This window comes from Tasmannia lanceolata, unplaced genomic scaffold, assembly GCF_043159265.1.
Source record: "Tasmannia lanceolata isolate RefF3 unplaced genomic scaffold, GAP_Taslan_0.1 ptg000006l, whole genome shotgun sequence".
NCBI classification, from domain to species: domain Eukaryota; kingdom Viridiplantae; phylum Streptophyta; class Magnoliopsida; order Canellales; family Winteraceae; genus Tasmannia; species Tasmannia lanceolata.
The window spans coordinates 23,598,103-23,622,562 of NW_027518683.1; the positions used below are offsets into that span (position 1 = coordinate 23,598,103).

At 38.8% G+C, this 24,460-nt stretch overlaps 2 protein-coding genes across 3 annotated transcripts in view; both read left to right on the forward strand.

The window, feature by feature from the left end:
* Positions 1-24,460, forward strand: part of LOC143880134 (uncharacterized) — a 72,360-nt gene that overhangs the window by 13,183 nt on the left and 34,717 nt on the right. The gene's annotated exons all lie outside the window — the stretch shown is intronic.
* Positions 1,613-24,258, forward strand: PAT2 (protein affected trafficking 2). Its single transcript, XM_077382896.1, has 11 exons — positions 1,613-2,003; positions 3,317-3,393; positions 3,876-4,125; positions 4,209-4,826; positions 6,992-7,165; positions 18,587-18,713; positions 18,798-18,907; positions 20,222-20,422; positions 21,798-22,828; positions 22,943-23,209; positions 23,648-24,258. Exons 1-11 carry the CDS (start codon positions 1,788-1,790, stop codon positions 23,994-23,996), a joined length of 3,420 nt encoding a protein of 1,139 aa, XP_077239011.1. The 5' UTR covers positions 1,613-1,787; the 3' UTR covers positions 23,997-24,258.

Sequence of the window (24,460 nt, forward strand, 5' to 3'; positions counted from 1 at the left end):
AGGGAATGGGCATCCTCCCTCTAATGGCTAGCTTTTAGGGGTGAGTTCTACTCGGTTAAGCTCCCTGACAGTTGGAATCAGAACATCCGGGTTGTGCACACAAAGTGTTTGTGAAATTGCTCGAGAGAAGCAATGTTTGAGAAAATGACCAGCCACACATTTAAGGTGGAGCTTTTGGGTGACAAGATGGAAGTATCCGATTATTCGAAGTGGGAACCGAAGAGAAGTGGCGGATAAGCTCACTGAGATGGTTCAAGGAGAGAAGTTGGATTGGTGTTGATCTTCTCCTCTTAGCTTTTAGGGGTGAGTTCTACCAGTTAAATTCCCGGACACAAATCATGTTTAGGCACATGGAATTAAATTCCCTAACCATTTATTGGAGATTTTATATGGTGTAAGCTTGAATAATCCAATATTTTTCAAAAAGTACAGTACGGCTCACAACGTAGGATGATCCAAACCGTCGATTTGATGGGCCACAACGTAAATAGGTTATGCCCCAAAAATCATTTTCATAGGATGAGCGAAATGCTCCAATCTATAGAGGTTTCCATAATATGCAGTTGCTTGATAGATCGGCGGGCTAGGATCATCCTATGCAACTGCAAATGATTTTCTGGGCAAGACCTATTTATGCCCCCGCCCCTGAAATGGACAGTTTGGAATATCGATAAGCCGTACAGTGCTTTTGGGAAAATTTCGGACTATAATGCAATCTCAACCCTACAATCTATAGAGGTTTCCATAATATGCAGTTCCTTGATAGATCCGAGCGCTAGGATCATCCTACATAGATGATTTTTCAGGTTATATTTAATTTGTGGCCAATGAAATGGATGTTTTTTTGGAAAAAATATCGCCTACATGGGCTCACACCTAGGGGTGTTCAATCGGTTATAACTGAACCAAAATAATTTTGGTTATCAAATTTCGGAAATCGATACCGAACCGATTAAAAATTCGGTTATAACCATAACTAATAGTGATAGAAAAAGACAAAAAAATCTATTTGGACGGTTTGATATGAGGGCTATGATCAATCTATCGAAACGGTTTTTTAGGCACAACCTATTGAAGTTGTGATCAATCAAATGGACGGTTTGGATCATCCTACGGAGTGCCTATACACCAGTTTTTAAAAAAACAATGTTTGTTTTTGGTTAATTTCGGTTATTCGGTTAACCGAATTTTTTTCCTGAGATACCCGAAACCGAAACCAAAACCGAATAACCGAATTAACCAAAAATAAAAACCGAAACAGAACCGAATTAGCAAAAAACCGAACCGAACCGAATCGTTCGGTTCGGTTATTCGGTTAAAACCGAATAATGAACACCACTCCTCATACCATATAAAACGATAAAAACTAAGTGATAACACCATACAAAAACTAGGGAAATTATATCTGCACAACATGCTTTCATAATTGCACGAACTCAGCTGCTCTTTTCCTTTCTAATCGGCTTGTGAGCTTTTTGGGGACCGTAATAATATTTGACAGCACTGTAAATAATAAAAGACAAGATGTGTCAGTGCAATTGTTAAAACACTGTCCCCAAAACTACCCTTTTATTTTACCGGAAAAAGTGAAAAGTCTGCTAGCCCTACTCCAAATGAGAGAGAGAGAGAGAGAGAGAGAGAGAGAGACTACTACCAACTCTTCGTTGGTTGCAAGGGGGATCTACATCTTACATTTTCCACCTCTGTCAAAAGAAGAGAATCTAAACCCTAGCCATTTTTTTTTTAGAGGTTAAACCCTAGCCATTACCGTAACCCTAACCCTAGAAATGTTCCCCCAATTCGGCCATACGGCGGAAAGCCTGAGCAAGGCGTCGAGCCTGATGTTTCGAATCGGCACCGACGCTCACCTCTACGACGATCCCGAAGACGTGAACATCGCTCCCCTCCTCGACAGCCGATTCGACTCCGAGATTTCCGAAGCCCTAAAGCGTTTGCTTGCTCTCATCGCCCAAGGCTTCGATGTCTCCAATTTCTTCCCACAGGTTCGATCATTTTTTTCTCTCATCGCAATTCGATCTCTGCTCTTTTTCATTCTCTCCAGAGTTAGATCATTTTTCTTTCTTTCCAGTTCCTTAGATGGATTGATTTGTAGAGTACTTATTGTTATCATTTTTTTCTGATCATTACTATGTTACTCTGAAAGTCAACTTGTACTGTAAATGTCACATTTCCTTGATCGCTATGTTGATTCTGTTAAAGCCTTGTGCAAAATGTCATTTTCCTTTTTATCAATTTTCGAAATAAGTGCTTTGATCTGTCGAAAATTGTCACATGAAATCCAAAATCTCCCTAGATGTAATCACGACGTAGGATTAACAGCTCTGATACCACTTATTATGTGCCTAGTTGGCCCTTACACAAATAAACATAGCAAAATATGGAAAATAGGGGGAGCAAGGTTGATTTGAAGCAACCGAACCTCTTAACGGTTCAATTTGAGAGGAACCATGACCTCCTTCAACATAAGTTTCCTTTTTTTTTTTGCAAAATTCCCTCTATTTTTATTGAAATGCAATTCCTTAAATAGAAGTACAAAGGTAGTTCCAAATCACCAGCCTATTTACCCACTTTATGGCATGCAATCAATAATTAACACCCATAATTCTAAAACGCACGACCATATGTAACTACTTTGTAACTACCTCAGATACACCATAACATGCACATATTGCTTGTTACATGCCTAATTGGTCTTAACACAAATAAACAAAGGAAAATATAAAAAAATAGGGGGATAAAGGTTGATTCGAGGCAACCAGACCTCCTAACGTGCGTAAAAGTAATGGAATCTCCCTCAATTTTATCTTGGATCTCATAAAAATACGGGGCAAATCTCCAAGGGGGCACCAAAGAGCCCCTTAGCCAACGAATGACATTGAGGGAGTCACCCTCCACGATCAGCCTATCCAAGCTTTCTCTATCTAAGCATTTTGTCCCATGATGTACCGCTTTCGCACCCGAAATTCCTACATGTCCTGCAAAATCCCAAAAGACATCTCCACTCGAGTCTCGAAGGACACCTCCAATACCCGCCGAGACCAGGTTCCCCAAACTCGATCCGTCAAACATTTCTAGCCCCGACTTGCTACCTTTCAACCTAATCACTATGCATCTGATGTGATTGTCAGTGTCACTAGCACAATTATTGGAATTCAAAATGTGGCATTTTGAATTAAATGACCCATACGATGGTTTGTGTGTGTGTGTGTGTGTGTGTGTATTGGATGTGTTATTTAATTAAATGCACCTTACACCTTTGTGAGGAACTAATCCTCTTTTTTCTCTGGAACTGCAGGTAGTGAAAAATGTGGCATCTCAATCGTTGGAAGTAAAGAAACTCGTCTACTTGTATCTGCTGCATTATGCTGAAAAGTAAGCCATACACAATAATTATGCCATCCTTCACATTCATACTATCAAAAGTAATGGGTGTTGTTTTTCTTGCCTTGAAAAAATAATTATAATCCTTATAAACCGTGAGACATCGTGCATGCCTAGTAAATAGTGACCTGAAATGATCTCTCTTTTTCCTTTTCTTTTTGGATTTTTAGTTGTTTTTCTATTCCATTGTGGGTCCAAACATGTTTCCTTTTTCTTTTCTTTTATTGTTATTTCCCTTTCTAGTTTTTTTTGGTTGCATGCTTCAAGTATTACTAGATTCTGCTATACAAGATATTCATAACTTTTGAGGATTGTAAGGCTGTTTTTTTAATATTTTCAGATATCTCCTGTTGGATATTTGTGTTCCTAGAGTCTGCACTTTTTTTATCACGTTTGTTACATCTGAGGGTGAACTCAAAGATTGGCACTAAACTTTTTAGCATATTTAACATTAATTGGTCTTGTTAACTCAGGCGTCCCAATGAAGCATTGCTATCGATTAATTGTTTCCAGAAGGACTTGTCAGATCCAAATCCGTTGGTGCGTGCTTGGGCCCTTCGTGCCATGGCAGGAATTCGTTTACTTGTAATAGCTCCTCTTGTTTTGGTGGCCGTGACGAAGTGTTCCAGAGATCCATCTGCATATGTTAGAAAATGTGCTGCCAATGCTCTCCCAAAGCTATATGATTTACACCAGGAAGAAAATGTTTCTGCCATCGAAGAGGTCAGAATACCGGAACCTTCTATTAAATCACACCAAATCTTTTGACAATTTTCATTTATTAATATCTTGTTAATGTTATGCAGCTTGTTGGTGTATTATTAAATGATAATTCTCCCGGAGTCGTTGGAGCTGCTGCCGCCGCATTTAATTCTGTTTGCCCTAACAACTTATCATTGATAGGCAGGAACTTTAAAAGGTTATGTGAGACTCTTCCTGATGTGGAAGAGTGGGGTCAGATTGTTCTGATTGAAATTCTTCTGAGATATGTAGTAGCAAGACACGGGCTTGTGAGTGAATCTATTATGTGTTCTCTCTGCTCACTGAGTTCCCCATCCGAAAAGGATTCTGTTGATGTTGTGTCTGACAATATTTGTGGCTTCACGGGAGGTGAGGCCCATGATTTTAAATTGACTACACAATTGTTCAGATGTTACATAGAAGGGCCAGATGAATATTTATCACGCTCAAGCTATTCAAATAGAGAGCCTGCCGAGTTGGATTCTGCAATCTTTACGTCTGGTCAAAATAGCGATGTCAAGGTTTTGCTGCAGTGTACTTTGCCTCTGTTATGGAGTCAAAATAGTGCAGTGGTACTTGCTGCTGCTGGAGTGCACTGGATTATGGCGCCAAGGGAGGATGTCAAAAGGATTGTGAAGCCAATTCTATTTATTATGCGATCATCTCGTGCCTCAAAATACGTGGTAAATATATTTGCCCCCCTCCTTTTTTTTTCCTTGTGACAGGCCCCTCTAGTGTAAAAGAGTACTCATGAATACACTGAAATCAGATTTAGGACTGTCCCATGGGTTTTTGTTAGCTGTCAGGATCCTGCCGATTTTCTAGTTAACCCAGCCCTCTTCATTTTTAGATTTTGTTTTTGGTTAAAGGTTTCCTTATTGAGCTCCTAATTTTTTCTGAAGTTTCTGATCATGTGATGTTAAGTGATATTCCTCTGTCAAAAATTATTTATTGCATGTTGTTGTGATGCTTTTATTGATCCTCAATATTCGTTTGGCTACTTGTTGCTAGTCACCCATCTTGTTAGATATTAGCCTTGCAAGTCTGGCTGATAGACAATTTCAGAATCAATCCTAATGATAATTTTTTGGTTCCCACTTGAGGACATGTATGTGTAATTCAGACTGTTGATCTTGTATATCAGCATGAGGCAATCGCCATGCACTTAGTCCCATGCCAAATGGATATTACATTTGTAAGATAGAGTACACCGTCACTTATTTATCTTTTCATTTTAGAGCGTAAATGAGGTTTGATGATCAAGGGTTAAGATCATCTGATCAAGGTGGGGTCCACTAAAATGGTCCGGACTCTGTGGTCACCTGTCTGGTCAATGATTCAATCACATCAACTGGCACATTTGGGGCCCAAAAATGGATGCTAAGAAAGAGCCCAACAAGCCACCTTCTTTGTAGCTTTATTCTAGCATTATTTTTTCCCTGAACGATAACCAAACGTTTTATTCTAAGAATGAACAAAGAAAATTGTAAAAGGGGCAAAGATTACATAACTAAATCTTGTTTTTAACCATAATGGACTATTGGACATGATGTCATATTGGCATGGGATCTTTTTATCTATTGCTGTATTTAACCATTGTCATTTATTCTTTTACAGTCGTTATGGTTTCTTGTAGAGTTTTGTGTGGTAAGTTGGTGTGTAGTCCCCATAGAAGGTTTCTTGCTTGTGCGGTAACTTGACGTCCCATAGTTCCAGTTAGTTATTGAACTTTGTTAGCTACCGCCTACCGGTTATCATTTCATTTCCATTTGTTATCTTCGTGGTTATACTTTGGATTTCCCAAATGTTTCTTCAAGCTTTGGATCTTAGCTTCAACATTAATTGGATGTATAGGTATTGTTTATTTACCCGTCCTTCTAAATGACAGGCCTTTAGTAAACCTTATTGACGGCTTCTGCCTGGCATACACTTGAGCAAAGGGTTATGGGTCAATAGAGAATTCCGCTTTACAAAGAAAAAAAAAACTTTCTTAAGAACCTAAGGGGCCGTTTGGATACGCGAATTTTAGAATCCAGGTTTTTAGTTTGAAAACAGTGTAAAAGAGGGTTAGAGACAAGAGAGGGAGCGGACCAGCCCTCGTTTTTGACTCCTTTTTGATTTCTCTCCCTTCTTTCCATCAGCAAGAGAGTAGAAGATCCTCCCATTTTCCAGGTTTTAGAAATCTCAGGTTGCAGGAGAGATTTTTAAAACCTGATTTTCTTGCTTAAAATCCAAGAAACACTGCCAAGACAGCACACAACAGCCTGATCATGAACCCTTGTTTACACTGTTTTCAAACTAAAAACCTGGATTCTAAAATCCGGGTATCCAAACGGCCCCTAAGCGACTTGCTTTAAAGCGGCGACCCATAGAAATAGATCTAATGGTAAATTCCTAAATTTTTGTCAGGGCAATAATCGTGCACCGTTGCAGATGCCCATGAATGCTATTTCTTGAGAAATTTTTATGTGCAGCCAGCAACATTCAAAACACCCTACCATTCCAAAAAAAAGAAAAAGAAAAAAGTCAAAACATCCTCCAGATACAATTGGCTCCCTATCTTCTTATTTGAAGCAATAGATGCTTTAATGAAAAAAAGCAGGTCAGCATGCTTCTTTTGTGTGTCAATTCATTAGTTAAGAAATTATAATAGCTCATCAAATATGACATTTCTAATTTCTTCAAGCTAGATCTTATTGTCGTTAGCATTAATTTATTATTTTTATGTGAATACTTTCTATTTTTCTGTCTAATGTTTGATTCAAGATCAGCTGACACTTTGTAAGAGGGCTCTTTTCAAAGAACTTTGTAAGACGAAAGACTGATTATCTCCAGTTGTCTTCCGCAGGTGCTCTGCAACCTACAAGTCTTTACCAAAGCAATGCCTTCCCTTTTTGCACCTTATTATGAAGATTTTTTCATATGTTCTTCTGACTCGTATCAAATGAAAGCTCTAAAGCTTGAAATTCTGTCTGGCATTGCTACAGATTCATCAATTTCATTCATTTTTCATGAATTCCAGGTATTTGATTTTTTTTTTTTTGGTCAGGTCTTTTATGTTAGCTGGTTACTGATCACACACATATTCCCCCATTAATGATTCTAGTTCTTTCTATCATGCAAGTTTATAGTTCTTTGTGTGAGCTTTGAAGATGTGTGGTATGTCAATTTCAGGTGTATGAACTCTGTTTACTTATTTATTTTAGTGTTTTTCCGTAAAAACCAAGTGAATTTATGTTGCATAATGTTGATTTTGGAAGCACTGATTGAACTTGCCAATTCTTCTCAACTCATGTGGGCGTGGGTATTTTTTAGTTTAAAGCAACAACCAATGCAAGTGATTAAAATTGCAGGTGGTGGAATTGAACATGTGACGTTTCTTTTAGTTTTAGAAAGGATATGTGATAGGAATAGTTGTGATTTCTCTGTCATGTTAATTGGAAAGTTTTGGATGGTTGTTATTTTTATATTCAGTAATTGCCAATAAAGTGGAAGCATAATATTAAACTAATAAACAAATAGAATACGTTGACAAAATGAAACTGAACTGGTCCTCAGGCATAGCAAAACAGAGTCATCCAGGTCATCATGGGAAAGGAATAACTTTTCATTATCTTTTGTTGAGACAGTCTTTGTTTTCGCAGTTGTGAGTGCGCGCCTACCCGATTAATAAATAATTAAATCGTCAATGCTCTGAAGTTGTGCACTCCAGACCTTTTCATTTGCCTCCCCTTGTAACCGGCCCTAACTTTCTTTAGCATTTTTGCCTTTTCCAAATGCCATTAACCTTTGTTGCTATTGAATTAAAAACCAGAAAATGGATTTAATATGGTTTATTAGGGACTTTGCACGATTACCATGGATATAATTGTGTTAGATTCTATATATTTAATCTCAACTCAACTCAACTCAACAAGGCCTTTGTCCCAAACTAGTTGGGGTCGGCTAAATGAATCCTTTAGAAAAAAAATTCATGAAGAAGATAAAAGGGATCTGCCCATCTCTAATATTATATATATATATATATATATATATATATAAAATATTATATTATGTTTACATTTCTGTACCCTTTATGTTTATATTTCTGTACCTGTTATTGTACTTTTTTTTGAAACTATAATAGAAAAATTAATAAAGTGAAAGAAAAAACATAAGGTTTCATCGGGGGCTGAAATCGCTCTACAAACAATTCCATAGATGAAACTTTGACTTTCAAAATGCCTTCAATCCAGTCCCTAGGTGACAAAATTTAGGAAGCTTGAACAGTTTCCAATCCCATTACAATCGTCCCTCATCACCTGAGAGGCAATGTGTCCACTAAGGGTTCTTCAATTTATAGATCAAATGGTCTTCAAGAGGTGTCTAATCATTGGTAATGCCACTCCTTAGATGAAGAGGCTGGAACTTAACTTCCGCACACGCCTTTCTTCAGCAATTAGAAGCCAAAACCGTGGACCTCTTCACATTAGGACCAGGCTAGCAGAAAGCATAGATGGATAGGAAATGGAATTCCATCTTTGCATATAAATTCCATTAGGAAAAACCTCTAGCCTTTAATGGGTTGAATAGGATATGAGAGAAGAGGCAGTTCCCAAGATTTGTAAACAAGCATTTCAACAAACATGTGCCAGCCAAGATAGAAACCGGGGCCTGTCCTTCTCAATTTTCATATCTTGTGTAATACAGTTGCAGAGTTTAACTCCGAAAGGCCAAGACGAATTCCAGGTGAAACGAACAGCTCGGCTTTACATTCAGAACTACTTTCCAAACCATTGGAGATCAATGAAATTCACATACTTATAACAACAGGTAACAACGAAAGCTAGTTTAGCTTTCGGACTTTGCAAATCATCAAATGACTGCAGCAAGCAGAATTACAATTTCAAAGCTTCTTACCACATGTCATGACAACAGCGTATTAGAGGCAAGACATCTATGAATACATGCTTTAGCAAGGATGAAACTCCACACACGACAATAAGGAAATGCAATTCCGGAGGACACTTGCACGAACAGTTTCTGCTTTTCTTCCTTGATGTTGATTTATGTTCTTGAAGAAGGCAGTCCAGATCTGCCATGGAGACATCAGTTCTTGACACACCGATGAAAATCCCTTGCAAGCTACAAGGCAAGAGACACAGAGGAAGAAGAAGAGCTTGAATCCCAAGCTCGTAGACTCCTCTTATCTTTTACAATTTCAACAGTAAAGGGATTGAAACCCTAAGTTTTCAATGAAAAATTCTCAAAAGCTCCCTCTAATGACAATACCCCTCCCTATTATACTAACCCTACTAATATAAAATGCCAAAACAACCCCTTCCATGGACTATTAACTACTATCACATGCTCTTTTATATGGAAATGGTGCTACCCATAAACTTTGGCCGGGACCTGCTCTACATCAATCTTTTTTCTTGAAAAGTGACAAAAGATTTATTGATAAGTCATACGAAGGATACATGCGCAGAGACCAGGAGTCCCTCATTTGGTCCTTCGCATGGTGGCCTAGGAGGGACCTCCAGGGCCCTAGGAGACGCTCTACATCAATCTGTCACCTCGTTGTCACCGTGAAGAGTATAAGAAAAGAAAAATCGTTACAATGATGAATGATTTTTTTTAAATCTTCTCTGTCTTAGCAAGCCTCCAAGGACCCGAAGACACATTCTTGGCCCACAAAATCACACTGAACGAGTCTCTTTCAACAAAGAGAGTACCACTGAATGTTACTCACAACAAACTTGATACCCATAAGGTTTGCTCGAGCCTATTTCTTGTTCAAATCCTTCCACCCAATTTACCCAAAGAAGGCAAGTGAAACCTCCCGCAACTGATTCCTATTGACTCCAACTTTTGTCTCTCCCGTGTTTTCTCCATAGAGGACTGTCCAATTGAGCTTATGAACACAGGGAAGCGGGGGTCCACTTGGATTTCTGCTTCTCCTTTTCTTTTCTATCAATAATGATCACCTCCCACTTTTGATAGGTCTTGTACAGATTAGCCACAAAACCATTTCTCGCCATTGCCAAAGAAAAGATGAGGCTTTTAACCTTCACCACAATTCGATCACCATATTCTCTTTTGCTCAAAAGTCCTTCGATTCTGCACTATCCACAAAGTCCATGCATTGGGAAAGGGACCGTGAGCCAAAGCATTTGACCTTTCTCCTGAAGGTGGGAGCAATACCACTCCTCCAATAACTTTGCAATGGAATCTAGAAGCACCCATAAGATATTGAAGAGCACTAGCATTTAGTCCCACACCAATCTGGCCACTTTACAAATGGATAAAGATATGATAAAAAATAAAATAAAATTCTTCATTCACTTTGCACCACACTTATTCACCATTTGAAAATTTATTCTGTTTAGCACATCAATGGTGTTTATCTTTTGAGGAGCCACGATCCAACAAAAAATTTGAATATCAGTGGAGCAAAAGACTTTTAGCACTTCCTGTGCATCTAAAACCCGGTGGAGGTGTCTAAAGTAAACCAAGGATCCGAGTCCCAAGCTCACCCGCAATCCTTGGAATGAGAAGACATGAAGGCATCCTTTGACTGACTAAGAAGGCTGATTGTGGACTCAATCTCGTCATCCTTAAAATAATAATGGAACACACACCTCATACCACCCTACCCCCTACTTTCTCATAAGAGTCCACAGAACAACACCCCTTCTCAGTAGCTAATCTGTAGTGATCATGATAAGCATGGCATAAAGGAACATGATTCAATTAATAATTTTCCCCAAAACTAATCCCCTCCCCATTTCCTGCCCTAAACCTAGTAAACAACAAGAAAACCTCCTTGACACTACAAATTGACTGCCTTGCTTTCGAGCCTCTCTACCCCCAACCGAGTTCTCGATCCACCCACCTTCCCTAACCTTCCATTCTTACCCAAAATGATATTTCTTGCAATGTGCGAATCCCATTTCAATGTGCCCAATCATTGGGTCCCATAGGGATTTGAATGGATGCCCAAGCCAATAAGAAGGCAGCCCAATTAGGGAAATATGAATCTTTTTTTTTTCTTATTTACCTCCACAGGAGACACAATTGCGAGCTCTTCCACTCTGCTCTCCGCCCCTTCATATTAACACCCAGTCACCCACCAACACACTCCTTTCCCCATTTATTTTCAACTTCGAAACCTCCTCAAACCACCACAAGATACACAACGACTTACAAAGCTTTTCTTGAGATTCCTGCGAAAAATCATGTAATCTGCAAGTTGCAGGTGGGAAATAATCAGGTTATGCCTTCATGTGGAAAAGCATTCAATCACACCTAACTCCATTTTCTTGGAAATGAGTCAACGAAGCTCTTCACCCACCAAAGTGAATAAGAAGGCTCTTCAAGCTTTTGAAGAATCCCTCATATTCCCATTAACAAGAATGGAGTAGTGACCAAGTTGTATGCCTCACATTCCCTTTGCCAACTCCCAATTGACCATGTTGTATGCCTTTTATGTATCACTTAACAAATAACTCCCGACATGCTTGTTAGCAATAGAAGACCATCCAAAATTTGCTGCCCTTCCATGAACACCCCTTGGATTGGAGAGATAACATTCACAATTACGTCTCAGCCTTTTTGCGAACACTTTGCCTATAATCTTGTATAGGCTGCCAACCAAGTTTATGGGTCTATAGTCCTTTATATCTATTGGCCCCTCCTTTGGTATCATTGTAAAAAGTGGCACTACACTCCCTAAATACTACCATTATCGTAAAACACTTTAAGCATCCTCCAAAGGTTGGTCTTAACATCCCAATTCTCTTGGTAGAATGAAAGTACGAACCATCTAGGCTTGGGGCATTGTCCCTTTCCATCCCCAAACTGCTTCTCTAGTCTTGTCTCCATTGAACGTATGTTCTAGCAGAACCACACTCCTCTGATAAGTTCGAGAATGGTAGCCCATCTGAGGACTACCTACCTACTCTTTCTTTTGAATATAGCTGTTGATAGAATTCCAATCTTGCATCTTCAGTTTCCTTTCTATCCTATACATGGTGTACATATGTCTTGTATTTTCGGTTTTGTGTTAATGGTACTTCTGTAATTTCTTGATGTAGTAGCATTGATATATAAGCCTACCCCCTAACCACTGTTTTAGTTTCTGTTTTGGTTGTCACAAAAAAAAAAAAACGTTTCGGTTTTAGTTGGAAATTTTGGTGGAAATCCTGTAAAATCATAGAACCCTTTGGAAACATACAGAAATGATAGAATTTTAAGATAAAACTTCAAGAAACGCTAGAATGAGTACAAATACACACTTTAAACCTTCACATAAGAAAGACAACTATCGATAATAGTTTAACAACATTGAATACTTGGGGTTGAGCCTTTAGCTTAATTGTTCAAAGGCTTTGTTCTTTGACCTTGAGGTCGGAGGTTCAACCCTATCTAACCTACCAAAAAAAAAGCACAACATCGAATACCTAGTGAAATGCACTATTACGCATGTTTGATAATTCAGTGCTTACCATATTTGACATGTAATTTATATCAATATTTATACATAATACATAATACATGTACCAAATTTCTCACGCAATTCATATAAATATAATTATATAACACATACTGATGTAGTATACCACTAATACACTTACAATTTTGGTTTCAGTATGCATTTCAGTTTCGATATGTGTTTTGATAGGGATGGGAAAGGAAATACTTCCGTACTTTCATGTCTGTTTCTGTGGAAATTTAAAACCATACCCCTAACATTCTAGGATACTAACTTCATTAGGCACCATTCTTGTTTCCTGTTCCCTTATTCTTCTTTCATTTTCCCGTTTGTTCAACCCCTTCTCGTATTTTACAGATGAGCAAATGATTTTTTAATTCCCTAGTCATCTTTCTCTCCATTTCTTCTTCATAAGAAACAACACCCTGACCTCATGCCCATTGAAAGAATTTTTTGCATGATCTGGCTTCTTAATAAATTTGAGTTGTTTGATGAAGATTCAAGAGAGGATGATGACGATTACATAGGTCGAGGCCTATGATCTCTCTCTCTCTCTCTCTCTCTCTCTGAATGATGATGAGAACTTTATTAAAAATAGTAGAGGGACCCCTCAAACGAGATGATCAAGGGTCATCATTCAAAAAGGAAAGGCAAAATACAAAATCCCTCAGGGGGGAGATGGTCAAAGACCTCCAAAATCTTTCCCGAAACCACATATCTAGATTTTAGCAAGCCGATCTGCTTTCTCATTGGCTGCTTAACAACTACGTTGGAAAGAGGTTGCTTGCTCGTCAACATGGTCCAAGATCTCCCCCATATAATCTGCAAATCTCCAGGGGAAGCCCGATCCATCATTCAACTACTGGATGACATTAAGTGAATCTCCATTCACGGCATGGGGGTATCATGCAAAGATGAGTCCACAAGTCTAACCTCCTCTAAAATTGCACAAACCTTTGCCTCGGTGGAGCCCACCATTCTGAGGGACCTGAGAAAGCCTACATGCAAAGTTCTCCTCACAACGCAACAAGCCCCCACAATCGGTAGGACCCGGTTCCCCAAGCTAGAACCACAAAGTTCAGCTTAAAAAACTTAGGTGGGGTCAGCAAAGTGTGAGCTTATCCACATGAGTCGCGCTGATACAGATGATGTCTCATGCTGACCAATTGGAGGGATGCAACTTTGACTGATGAAGAAGACTCTAATAGAGAACACCTTCTCCACCTCCCATTTTTTTGAAATGGATTTGATTTGTACGTGTCTTATATCACATCACCTTCTCCACCTCCCATTCTTATCTTTTTCGTAAGACGCAGAGGCAAAACCCCACTTGGTGGCCCATTCCATTCCTAACCTTTTGTGTCTACCTCCTTCTCAGGCTATGTCCTTTTTCGAGATCTTCACCACCATCACACACATCTTCATTGCCACCTGCTTCTCTGTCTTGGGATGAACCAGATGAGGAGTCTGATTGTCCCCTATTGTAGCTACATCATTCTCCTCTCCCTATCTAGATTTCTCGAAGCCACTCATGCACTTGATCATCTGTGTATTTCTTCAGCTCTCTTTGGGTTTCTACAGCGGCACACTTTTCTTCATACACAACTCCATTTTGTAAGCTACATCATTCTATTTCAGCTACATAATACTTTTTCTGCACTCCAGCCATTGCGCTGGTCAGAAGGATTGACGATCCCTCATCACCAACTACTGCATCACACTATGCCCTGGTCTTATCCTCTATCTGATGTTTCAAGGGCCCAATAACTACTGCTTCCTTTGTAGCTGAGAAGAAGAACTCCATCTTCAAACTGTCATCTCTTCCCTTGCTTTTTACGGTCTTGCATTCTTCTCCAGTGCCTGCTTCCCGTATTGGTTCTGCCTCATCCAGATTGATGGCAAGGTTGCCGTTAAGTCTTAAGATATGATCTCCATAATTTTCATTGAGTTTGTTATCTGAAGCTCTATGTCCTTCAGAATAGCTATTCCATATATCTGGACATCTTCCTCGATGTCCTTCCTTTTCTTCCTCACTGTTCCCCCTCCCCTCACACCCCCTTTGACTTCTCTCTTGCCCGCTGATTTTTTCCACTTTAAGCTTCCCTTCTAGCTCAAAATTATCCATGTGTGCCATTGCATTCTCTTTTCTTGTCGTGTCCTTGGAAACATGGTTTTAAATTTCGACCAAAATCCGAAATTTCGGATTTCGGATTTCGGTGAGGAACGAAACGAAATTGTACCGAAATTCCCGAAATTTACCAAATTTCGTCAGAAAATTCGGGAATTTCGTCGAAATTTAAAATAAAATAATACTTTTTTATTCCGTTAAAGAATTTCGAACGAAATTACGGTAATTTCAATCGAAATTTCGTCCCAAAAAATCCGGGATTTTATGAGCAATACCTGATTTCGCCCAAAATTTCGGGATTTCGGCTTAAATTTCTGTTTCGGATAAGTCCGAAAATTTAGCCGAAACCGAAATTTAAAACCTTGCTTGGAAACTCTTTTTGCCCTCTAACTCCCCCTGATTAGACCGCTATGGTCCTCCTTGTTCATGTAATTTTCCTAGGGGTGTTCATTATTCGGTTATAACCGAATGTTCGGTTCGGTTTTTTTCCTTTTCGGTTCGGTTTCGGTTTTTTTGTTTTGGAAATTCGGTTATTCGGTTATCTCAAAAAACAATTCGGTTAACCGAAATAACCGAAATTATGATAAAAAACCATTATTTAAAAAAAAAAGGTGCTATATGGGCACTACGTAGGATGATCATAACCGTCCATTTGATTGATCACAACTTAATTAGGGTGTGCTCAAAAAGTCATTTCGATTGGATGATCCTAGCCCTCCGATCGAAACCGTGATTTTGTCTTTTTTCCCTCTTTTTTTCACACTATTCGGTTAACCGAAATAACCGAAATAACCGAAATAACCGAATTTTTTATCGGTTCGGTTTCGGCTTGGTTTTTAAAAATTTCGGTTCGGTTTCGGTTACCGAAATTTGATAACCGAAATTATTTATGTTATTTCGGTTCGGTTATAACCGAATAACCACCCCTAAATTTTCCCTTATATCATCACTCCCACACTGGTCACCAGGACCTTTTCACCTGTCCCCTGATTTGCTGCCATGTGCACCTTGACTGTATTCATGTTTCATCCCATCAAAGAGGGTGCTTATTACACCTTCCAAATTTGAATCCCCTCCCCCTATTCTTCCTTCCTCTGGTTCCACATTGGGAACCAATCCTATGATACCTTCTCAAAGCCTCTCGCCTTGGGAATACTAGAACCACCTGGTTTTGCAACTTCCTTCGATTGCGATTACCCATGCGATTGGTAAACTAACTCCGGAATGGTAGCAGCTCCAATCCCAACATGACTGTTTCCTTCCAGATGTCAACAGAGTGCTGTCGATCATCCGTCAAGAGAATAATTGATGTGGGCACACTGGAGTTTGCCCTGACCTCCACCTTAATCCTTGTGAGCTCTACAAACTCCACTTCATTCGACATGGGATCAACCCCTAACACCAAAACCAAGCATTCACTAAGCACAACGAATGCCCCTTTCCCCAAACATGCAAACAGATGTCATAGAAGCGGCACCAACAGGCCCTGAATGCCACTCTCTGGTTCACATTCCACATTGTAATCTTCATTGTAATCTTCAAGAATGGGGTAGTTCCATTAAATTCCACTTCCTCAATTGACCTCTCTGCCACTTCCCAGAGCAGAAGTTAATCATTATCTTATTTCTTCCCATTTGAGTGACTTTTGGAGGCTTCCTTACGACACGTTTCCTATCTATCCATCTCATAGCTTTGGGAATCGACTATTCTGGCTTCACAATGCCCACCCCACAGCCATGGAGGTATCTTCACCTGTTGTCCGACGCTGCTTCATCAAACTGGAGCATTAACTTCTCGTCTACCGTCTTCTACGACGCTTTCCCATCTTGCTGCATCTTCACCTGCACAATCTGCTTGAAAGATTTTCGACCATCCCCTTACTTCGCCATTGGTTTTTCCATCTCCTTTCTTTTGTCATCCCAAATCCAGCTGGGGGCAACAAGGCTGGTTTCAGAAATCAACAACCATTATTTCTCATCCATCCTGTATGGCATTCCCATTTGGCGTACAAGCTTCACACCTTCACCTGTATCTGAAATTGATAAATCTGTAGTCCCTACACCTCCACTTCCCCAACCTCCATCTTGGATTCATCTCTGGCAAGTGAGAATGCACCGTCTTCTTTTTCCTCATTCCAATCTCCAGCCCTCCTCCGCCTCTAGTTCATCCTTGGAGAACTCCAGAAAAAAAAGAGCAGTCCCACTTTGTGGCCCCAGAAAAATTACTTTCATATCACATCACTAAAGCCTTCGTCACTTTTTCTTGTCAAGGCCAGAGCCTTGGTTGATTCGGTCAACCTTCCATCTTCAACTACCTGGTATACTTGCATCTACATCGTCATTCACATTATTGTCGATCAGATTCTGGTTAGCCCATAGTTACTGGATTCGCCCTCAGCCGTCCGACCTGCGATCCGGGGTCACACGATCCCAAACGTGGTTCGCTAGCGATCCGGATCGCCAAAATTGACGACCCGCAGGAGAGAAAGAGAGAGATGCATATAGACTAAGGGAGTGATGGAGAGAGAGCTACGAATTTTATATATTTTGGTTGGATTAGAATTACAACTTTCTTTTTGAAAAAAATATGTAGGGCATTCATGAGGTTTTTTTTAATTTTGTTTATTAAATGGATGTATTATGGCTATGGAAGGGTATTCATATATTCCAACGGGAACTTTCTTTATGAAAAAATATGTATGACATACATGCAGTTTTTATATTTTGTGTATTAAATGTATGCAGTTTGTACTGAGTAATAATATTCTTGTAAAAATATATGAAATTATATATATATATATATATCTGTGTATGTAGAGAGAGAGAGAGAGAGAGAGAGAGAGAGAGAGAGAGAGAGAGAGAGAGAGAGTCCGAATTAGCGCTCCCAAATTGACCCACGTCTCCGAATAGCAAACCAACATAGCATACCCTCACCGTATCGTGTACCGGGCTACCATCGTACCCTGTACCCGTTCCCGTACCACGTACCGGAACGAACCGCATTCCAGGTAACATTGCCTTCCAGGAATGATGTCAACTTTTGTTAGCATCTTCTGCTGTGAATTGCTTAGCTAAAATATTTTTTTTTGAATGGTCATAAATATCATTAAGGGGCCGTTTGAATACGCAGATTTTAGAATCCGGGATTTCTTCAAAATTGTAGGTAAGAGACAAGTGAAGAAGCGGACCGGCCGTCGTTTTTGACTCGTTTTTGACTTGTCGCCCTTCTTTCCGTCAGCAAGAGAGTAGCAGATCCTCCCATATTTTGAGGTTTTAGAAATCTCAGGATGCGGGAGAGATTTTTAAAACCTGAATATCTCACTTAAAATCCAAGAAACGCTGTCAGGAGAGCATACAACAGCTTGATCATGAACCCTCTTTTACACTGTTTTCAAACTAAAAACTTGGATTCTAAAATCCGCATATCCAAACGGCCCCTAATAGAAAGCAAGACCGAGATGGTCAAATACAAGAAACATAAAAAAGAGTAAGCAGAAAAGTGCATCGGCTAAACACAGGGTAAGGCCATGCCAAGACAAATAAAGGGCTTGGCGGGAGGAAATCATATAAATCATATTGCTCAACTAAAATATTGAATACATATTGCTTTACTCATGTGATTCTTTTATTTTGCATGGGAATTTCCAGAATGGATCTACCACAGTACCACTCTTAAATAGATTACATTTTGTAACATCTTGGTACTATATTTATGTAGCATTTGTAATTTGTTTATTTCATCACAATCACTTTTCCGTGGCATTTATCTTTAACAGCAGTTGTCTTCATTGAAATTTCTGAAATCATGAACTTATGCTTATCTTTTTAGTGTGCTGGTAGGATTACATAAAAGATCCAGATAGGAGGTTTGTTGCTGATACAATTGCCGCTATTGGTTTATGTGCACAAAGACTTCCCTCTGTGGCGAACTCGTGCTTGGAGCGGCTTCTAGCTTTGACTAGACAAGGTTTGCTGCCAGAACTTAATGTGCATAGTACATCAAAATTATCCCAGAAACTTAAGTTTACTAAGTTAACATATCAAATTACAGTGTCTTTTATCAGTGGGGTGGGCTCTACTGATGGGGAAGCAGGTGTTTTGGCTCAAGCAATCATGTCCATTAAATCAATTATAAAACAAAATCCAGCTACCTACGAAAAGGTAACCTGTTTTGGCCCAAGCAATCATGTCCATTAAATCGATTATAAAACAAAATCCAGCTACCTACTAAAAGGTAATCATTGTTTCTCTGCAACATATAATGCATCCATTATCTAATGAGTTATACAATTTTGCACTGTCAGGTTGTTGCATACCTGCATTATGAAGTTAAGAAATAGACAAAGGGGCCATTTGGATGCGCGGATTTTAGAATCTTGGATTTCCTCAAAATCGTAGTTGGGAGACGAGAGAAGGAGACCGACTGTTTTGCTTCTCTTTAGAAAACTTGATTTTAAGTAAGAAATCCAGGATTTAGAAATCACTCCTCCATCCTGAGATTTCTAAAACCTGGAAACATGGGATGATCTGCTTTCTTGCCGACGGAAAGAAGGGCTAGAAATCAGAAAACGACCGCTGGTATCCTTTCGTTTCCCAACTACGATTTTGAGGAAATCCAAGATTCTAAAATCTGTGTATCCAAACATCCCCTAAATGTCATGGTGGTAATTGGTCTCTTGTTTTTATTATTCATGTGATCAATTTTTTCATTGTTTCTGCCTTTTTGGACCTTCTGAGAACTGGACCTTCTGAGAACTCCGCTTGATGCTGGACATTTAATGCATATTTATTGTAATTTTGTGAGATATGTGCCAAGACAGCATTTTATTGCATTATCTTGTTTTTTGGTATTTTTCTGTCCTCCGTTGACGCCGTGTGACTTTGCTATATGTTCTTGCTATTTTAAGTTGTAGATCGGTGCCGTTTCTTTCGTTAGAAACTAAACTTCGAGCCGCTCGATTCGGTACCAATTTCACTAAATTCCGAGTTGAATTGAGTGAGTTATGGTCGGTCATTTAATCAGAGTAGGCAAGAAATCAGCATGCCGAAAACTTTTTTATATTGAATCCCTTTTTTTTTTGGACATCTAAGCTAGGATTAGTGGAGACTTCTATGTTGTCATATTGAACATTCCAATCTTCAAATTGAACTACAATCTCAAGCCCTTCTCCATGGCATCCCTTAGAAGAGGAAAAACTGTATATGCCAAAGAGAACCATTACATCTGCTTGATTAGTTTTCCATGTCATTTGTTACTTGACAGTTCTCATTTGATTTGCTCCACATATTTTCCCTAAATAATATAAATATGCACAATTTGCTCAGCACTTTTATTTTATTTAACTTTTTCACAAAACCATTAAATAATAAATAGATGTTTGTCAATTCAACTTTTATGTGACTCATAATTTTGTTTTGTGCACACCCAAAATATTTGCTTTGCTTCTAATTCTTGATTTGTTTCTATTTTTAAAGGTGATTATTCAGTTGGCTCGTAGTTTGGATTCAATTAAGGTGTCTGAGGCTCGTGCAATGATTGTTTGGATAGTGGGAGAGTATAACTCTGTTGGAAAGAATATTCCAAGGATGATACCCACTGTACTTAAGTACCTCGCTTGGTGTTTCTCTTCAGAAGAGTTGGAAATGAAGCATCAGATTCTCAATACTATGTCTAAGGTATTTTCTAAGTTTATAAATGACAACAAATTTCTATCTTTACCTTTTCATGCTTATTGAATGATGTTTTTATCATAGCATTTGTCAGTATCTTTTTTTCTGTTTACATACTCATTGTTGTTGGTTCAATTGTTAGGTGTGATCTTTAGTCTTTTTATGATTGTTTGAGTAGTGGTATGTTGCTAAATTGAGATTATGAACATTAAAAATTGTTTCCATCTCAAGTTAAGGTCTGCATGTCATGATTTGGACCAAGATTTCAGATTTTGGTTTTAGTATGCATTTTGGTTGTCAAGGAAATGGAAACACGTTGGTTTTGGATGAAAATTTTGGTGGAAATCTTGTAAAATCATGGAAACATATGCAAATGACAGACATCTAAGATGAAAGTTCAAGAACTGATAGAATATACACAAATACACACTGAAAAACCATCTCATAAACAAAAAGAAACTCACCCATAATGGTTTAACAACATCGAACACTTAGTAACATGCATGCATGCCTATTAATGCAGTACATACTACATTTCACATGTAATTCATATATTTATTTATACACAACAGATACACTACATTTCATATGCAATTTGTATAAATATATTTATGTAACACATACTGGTATAGTATGCCCCCTAATACACTTATGATTTTAGTTTAAGTTTCGATATGTGCTTTGGTAGGGATGGAAACAAAAATATTTCAGTTATTTCATTATCAGTTCAGGCGAAATTTAAAACCACAATTTGGACTTCTTCCATTGGAAAACATGACCAAGGCTAATTGATTTTGTGGCTCAATAGAGTCAGTTGAAGAATTATAGAAAAGGTAGGAGCTACGGGTAACTGTGAGAATGGAGGACAAATGAGAGAAGATAAATACTAGAGAATAATAATATGGACATAATCTACTCGAGCCCAGTTCAAATTGGACCATACCTTGGAGTTCCCAATTTTGTTGTGTTATAAACTTTGAAAGCAATATCATCCAAGGGAAAGTCGTATTATGCTTGGAAGTTGGAACTATTTGTAAATTTAAGGTGTGGAAGTATAGGATATTCTTAACTTGAATTGGATTTATTAGAACTATTTGTAAATTTAAGGGGTGGAAGTATAGGATATTCTTAACTTGGATTGGATTTATTACCAAGTATGCATTACGCTTATTCAACCTAATGAAAAATCGGTAAATGTTGAAAAGTTTGGAAGTAGTTAAAGGGAGTTTTCAAGTAGTGATGGCATCAATCAATCAAGCTGAGAATGCTCAGTCATTTTTTGATTAGGTCCAATAATATAGCCTAACCCTTTTTTATTCTTGATTTAAATGCCATTATTGCATAGAGTCTTGTACTGTTCTCATTTCATTCTTTCCCGCAGGTTGTGTTATGTGCTCAGGGGGAAGATTTGTGGACATTCCAGAGGCTCCTAAGTTACGTCCTTGAGTTGGCAAAATATGATTTAGACTATGACATCCGTGATCGCGCTCGTTTTGTTAGCAAACTTGTGTCTTTCCACACAGCTTCTCAATGCCAGGGTGAAGGAACTCCATATTTACCTGAAAATGCAGACTTACGACATGAGCTTGCGGGGCGCGTCTTTAATGGAACGACAAAATCAACATTTGATACCCCTAATAATTTTCGATTTTATCTTCCTGGATCTCTTTCACAGATTGTTCTTCATGCTGCTCCAGGGTATGAACCTCTCCCAAAGCCTTGTAGTTTACTCTACGATGAATTGAGCCTTGCGTCTAAGATGCCAGACCGAGCTGCTGCTACTAGCGACTCCTTTGAAATGAATCCTCCCGGCACACATTCTGGATCTTCGGATGAAGAAAGTGCTTATAGTTATAATTCTCAACATTCTGTTACCAGTTCAGTTGACAGCGAAGGGAGTGACTCTGACAGTGATATAAGTGATAATGACCACAACATTGAGTATGATGATAATGTGGGCCCACTAATTCGTCTTTCTGATGCTGGTTTTGATTATAACAAACCAAATGGGAGCTCCAGGGAAAGTGATTCTACATCCCCCTCTACAGATTTGCCAGAGTTGATGTCTAAGAAGTCACTGGAGTCGTGGCTGGATGAGCAACCGGGTTTGCCTGAGTCGAGCTCATCTAAGCAAAGGGCTGAACAACCATCTTCAGCAAGAATCTCTATTAGGGATATTGGCGTTAGTGTTAGACCCAAAATCTCTGCTCTCTTAGACCCTGCAAATGGAAATGGTCTGAGGGTGACTTGTTCTTTTTTGTCTGAGATTTCAACTATATCCTTGTTACTTGTAAGTGTGGAGATTTCCTTTGATAACTGCTCTACAGAACTACTGACAGAAGTAGCTCTGAAAGATGATGATTCTGATGGAACTCCAGATTCTGCAAACCAAGCACTGGAAACATACGAAAGGTGATTTGAGACCCTACTTCCATCTGTAGTTGTCATTTATTTTTTTATTTTTTTTGTTTTATTTATTTGTTCTAGGGTATATATAATGTCAAAATTTTCATGTGAATTTTGCAGCTCGCAGACACCCCATCACGTGCGAACAATGATTCCCATGGAAGAGATTGCGTCTCTAGAACCAGGTCAGATGGCAAAGAAGACTGTTCAAGTTCGTTTTCATCATCACCTGTTACCTCTCAAGCTGGCTGTATTTTGTAATGGGAATAAGTACCCTGTTAAGCTGAGGCCCGACATTGGATATTTTGTAAAACCACTCTCCATGGATATCGACGGCTTTATAACTAAGGAATCTCAGCTGCCAGGGATGTTTGAATACACTAGAAGGTCAGTCAAATATTCTTTTCTTTTCTCTTTTGCTGAGAAACCTACACTCCAAATCCTAGAATGTGAAATGTACACCACATTCTTTGTCCTCAGAACTGTCAGCCCCCAAAACCCAAGATATTGCCAGGTTAGAGTTTTCCAGTCAATCAGACCGGTATCGATGTCGATAAGATTGGGGCGTTTTTTTTCGGGTGACTGAAATAGACATTAAGAAAACACACTTTTCCTAGACTTTGCATATGTGTCTGGCTTGATGACGAACCCTTTTGTTGAAAATTAGAGAAAATAATGGAAAAGGAGTGAAGGAGGTGTGCCTCTATGTTTTGTTGGTAGTAAGTGATTTTATAAAGTTGAAAATTATGAATGTGAAGTGGGTTTTGGGTTTTCTCTTTAGTTTAGATCTTATTAATCAAACAAATCAACATCCTGTTATAACAGGTGCACCTTTAAAAACCATATGGAGGAGGTAAACCAAGCGAAGGATCGTAGCTCGGTGAGTGACGACAAGCTGCTTGTGGTGTGCCAGAGCCTAGCATCAAAGATACTCAGCAATGCAAATGTCTTCCTTGTATCTGTGGATATGCCCGTTGATGTAAAGTTCGATGATGCATCGGGTTTGTGCTTGAGATTCAGTAGTGAGATATTGAGCAGCTCAATTCCATGCCTCATAACCATCCTAGTTGAAGGCAAATGCACTGAACCATTGGACGTCCTAGTCAAAGTTAACTGTGAAGAAACAGTGTTTGGCCTGAACCTGTTGAATAGGATTGTGGCTTTTCTTACTTGAACATCTTCTTCTATTCAGTTGTGCAAGAGTTCAACAAGGTTTTGAAATGAAGGTAAGAAGCATTGTCTGTTATGTCTTGTAAAGATATGAAACCATATTTCTTTTCTTACTTGAACACCTCCATCTATTCAATTGTTAAGAGTTCAACAAGGTTTTGGAAAGAATGTGACTTGTAGGAATATGAAACCATATTTGATTTCTGGCCTGTATGAAATCTCTTGTTTGGTTTGCAAATATAGAATTAGCTGTTTTATTATGGTCATTAGGTTTATATATTTCTATCTGATAATCAAGCAGCCTCTTTATTATTTCAAGTAAAAGGATGCTTTTACCAATAAATCCCTAGTCTATTATTTTAATTAGTCACCAAGAATCAGAACAGTAACGTCTGATTCACAATTCAAAGTGGTCATTCTCAACCAAGTTCAAACCATTCCAGAAAAAAAGAAACTAGTTCAACTAGC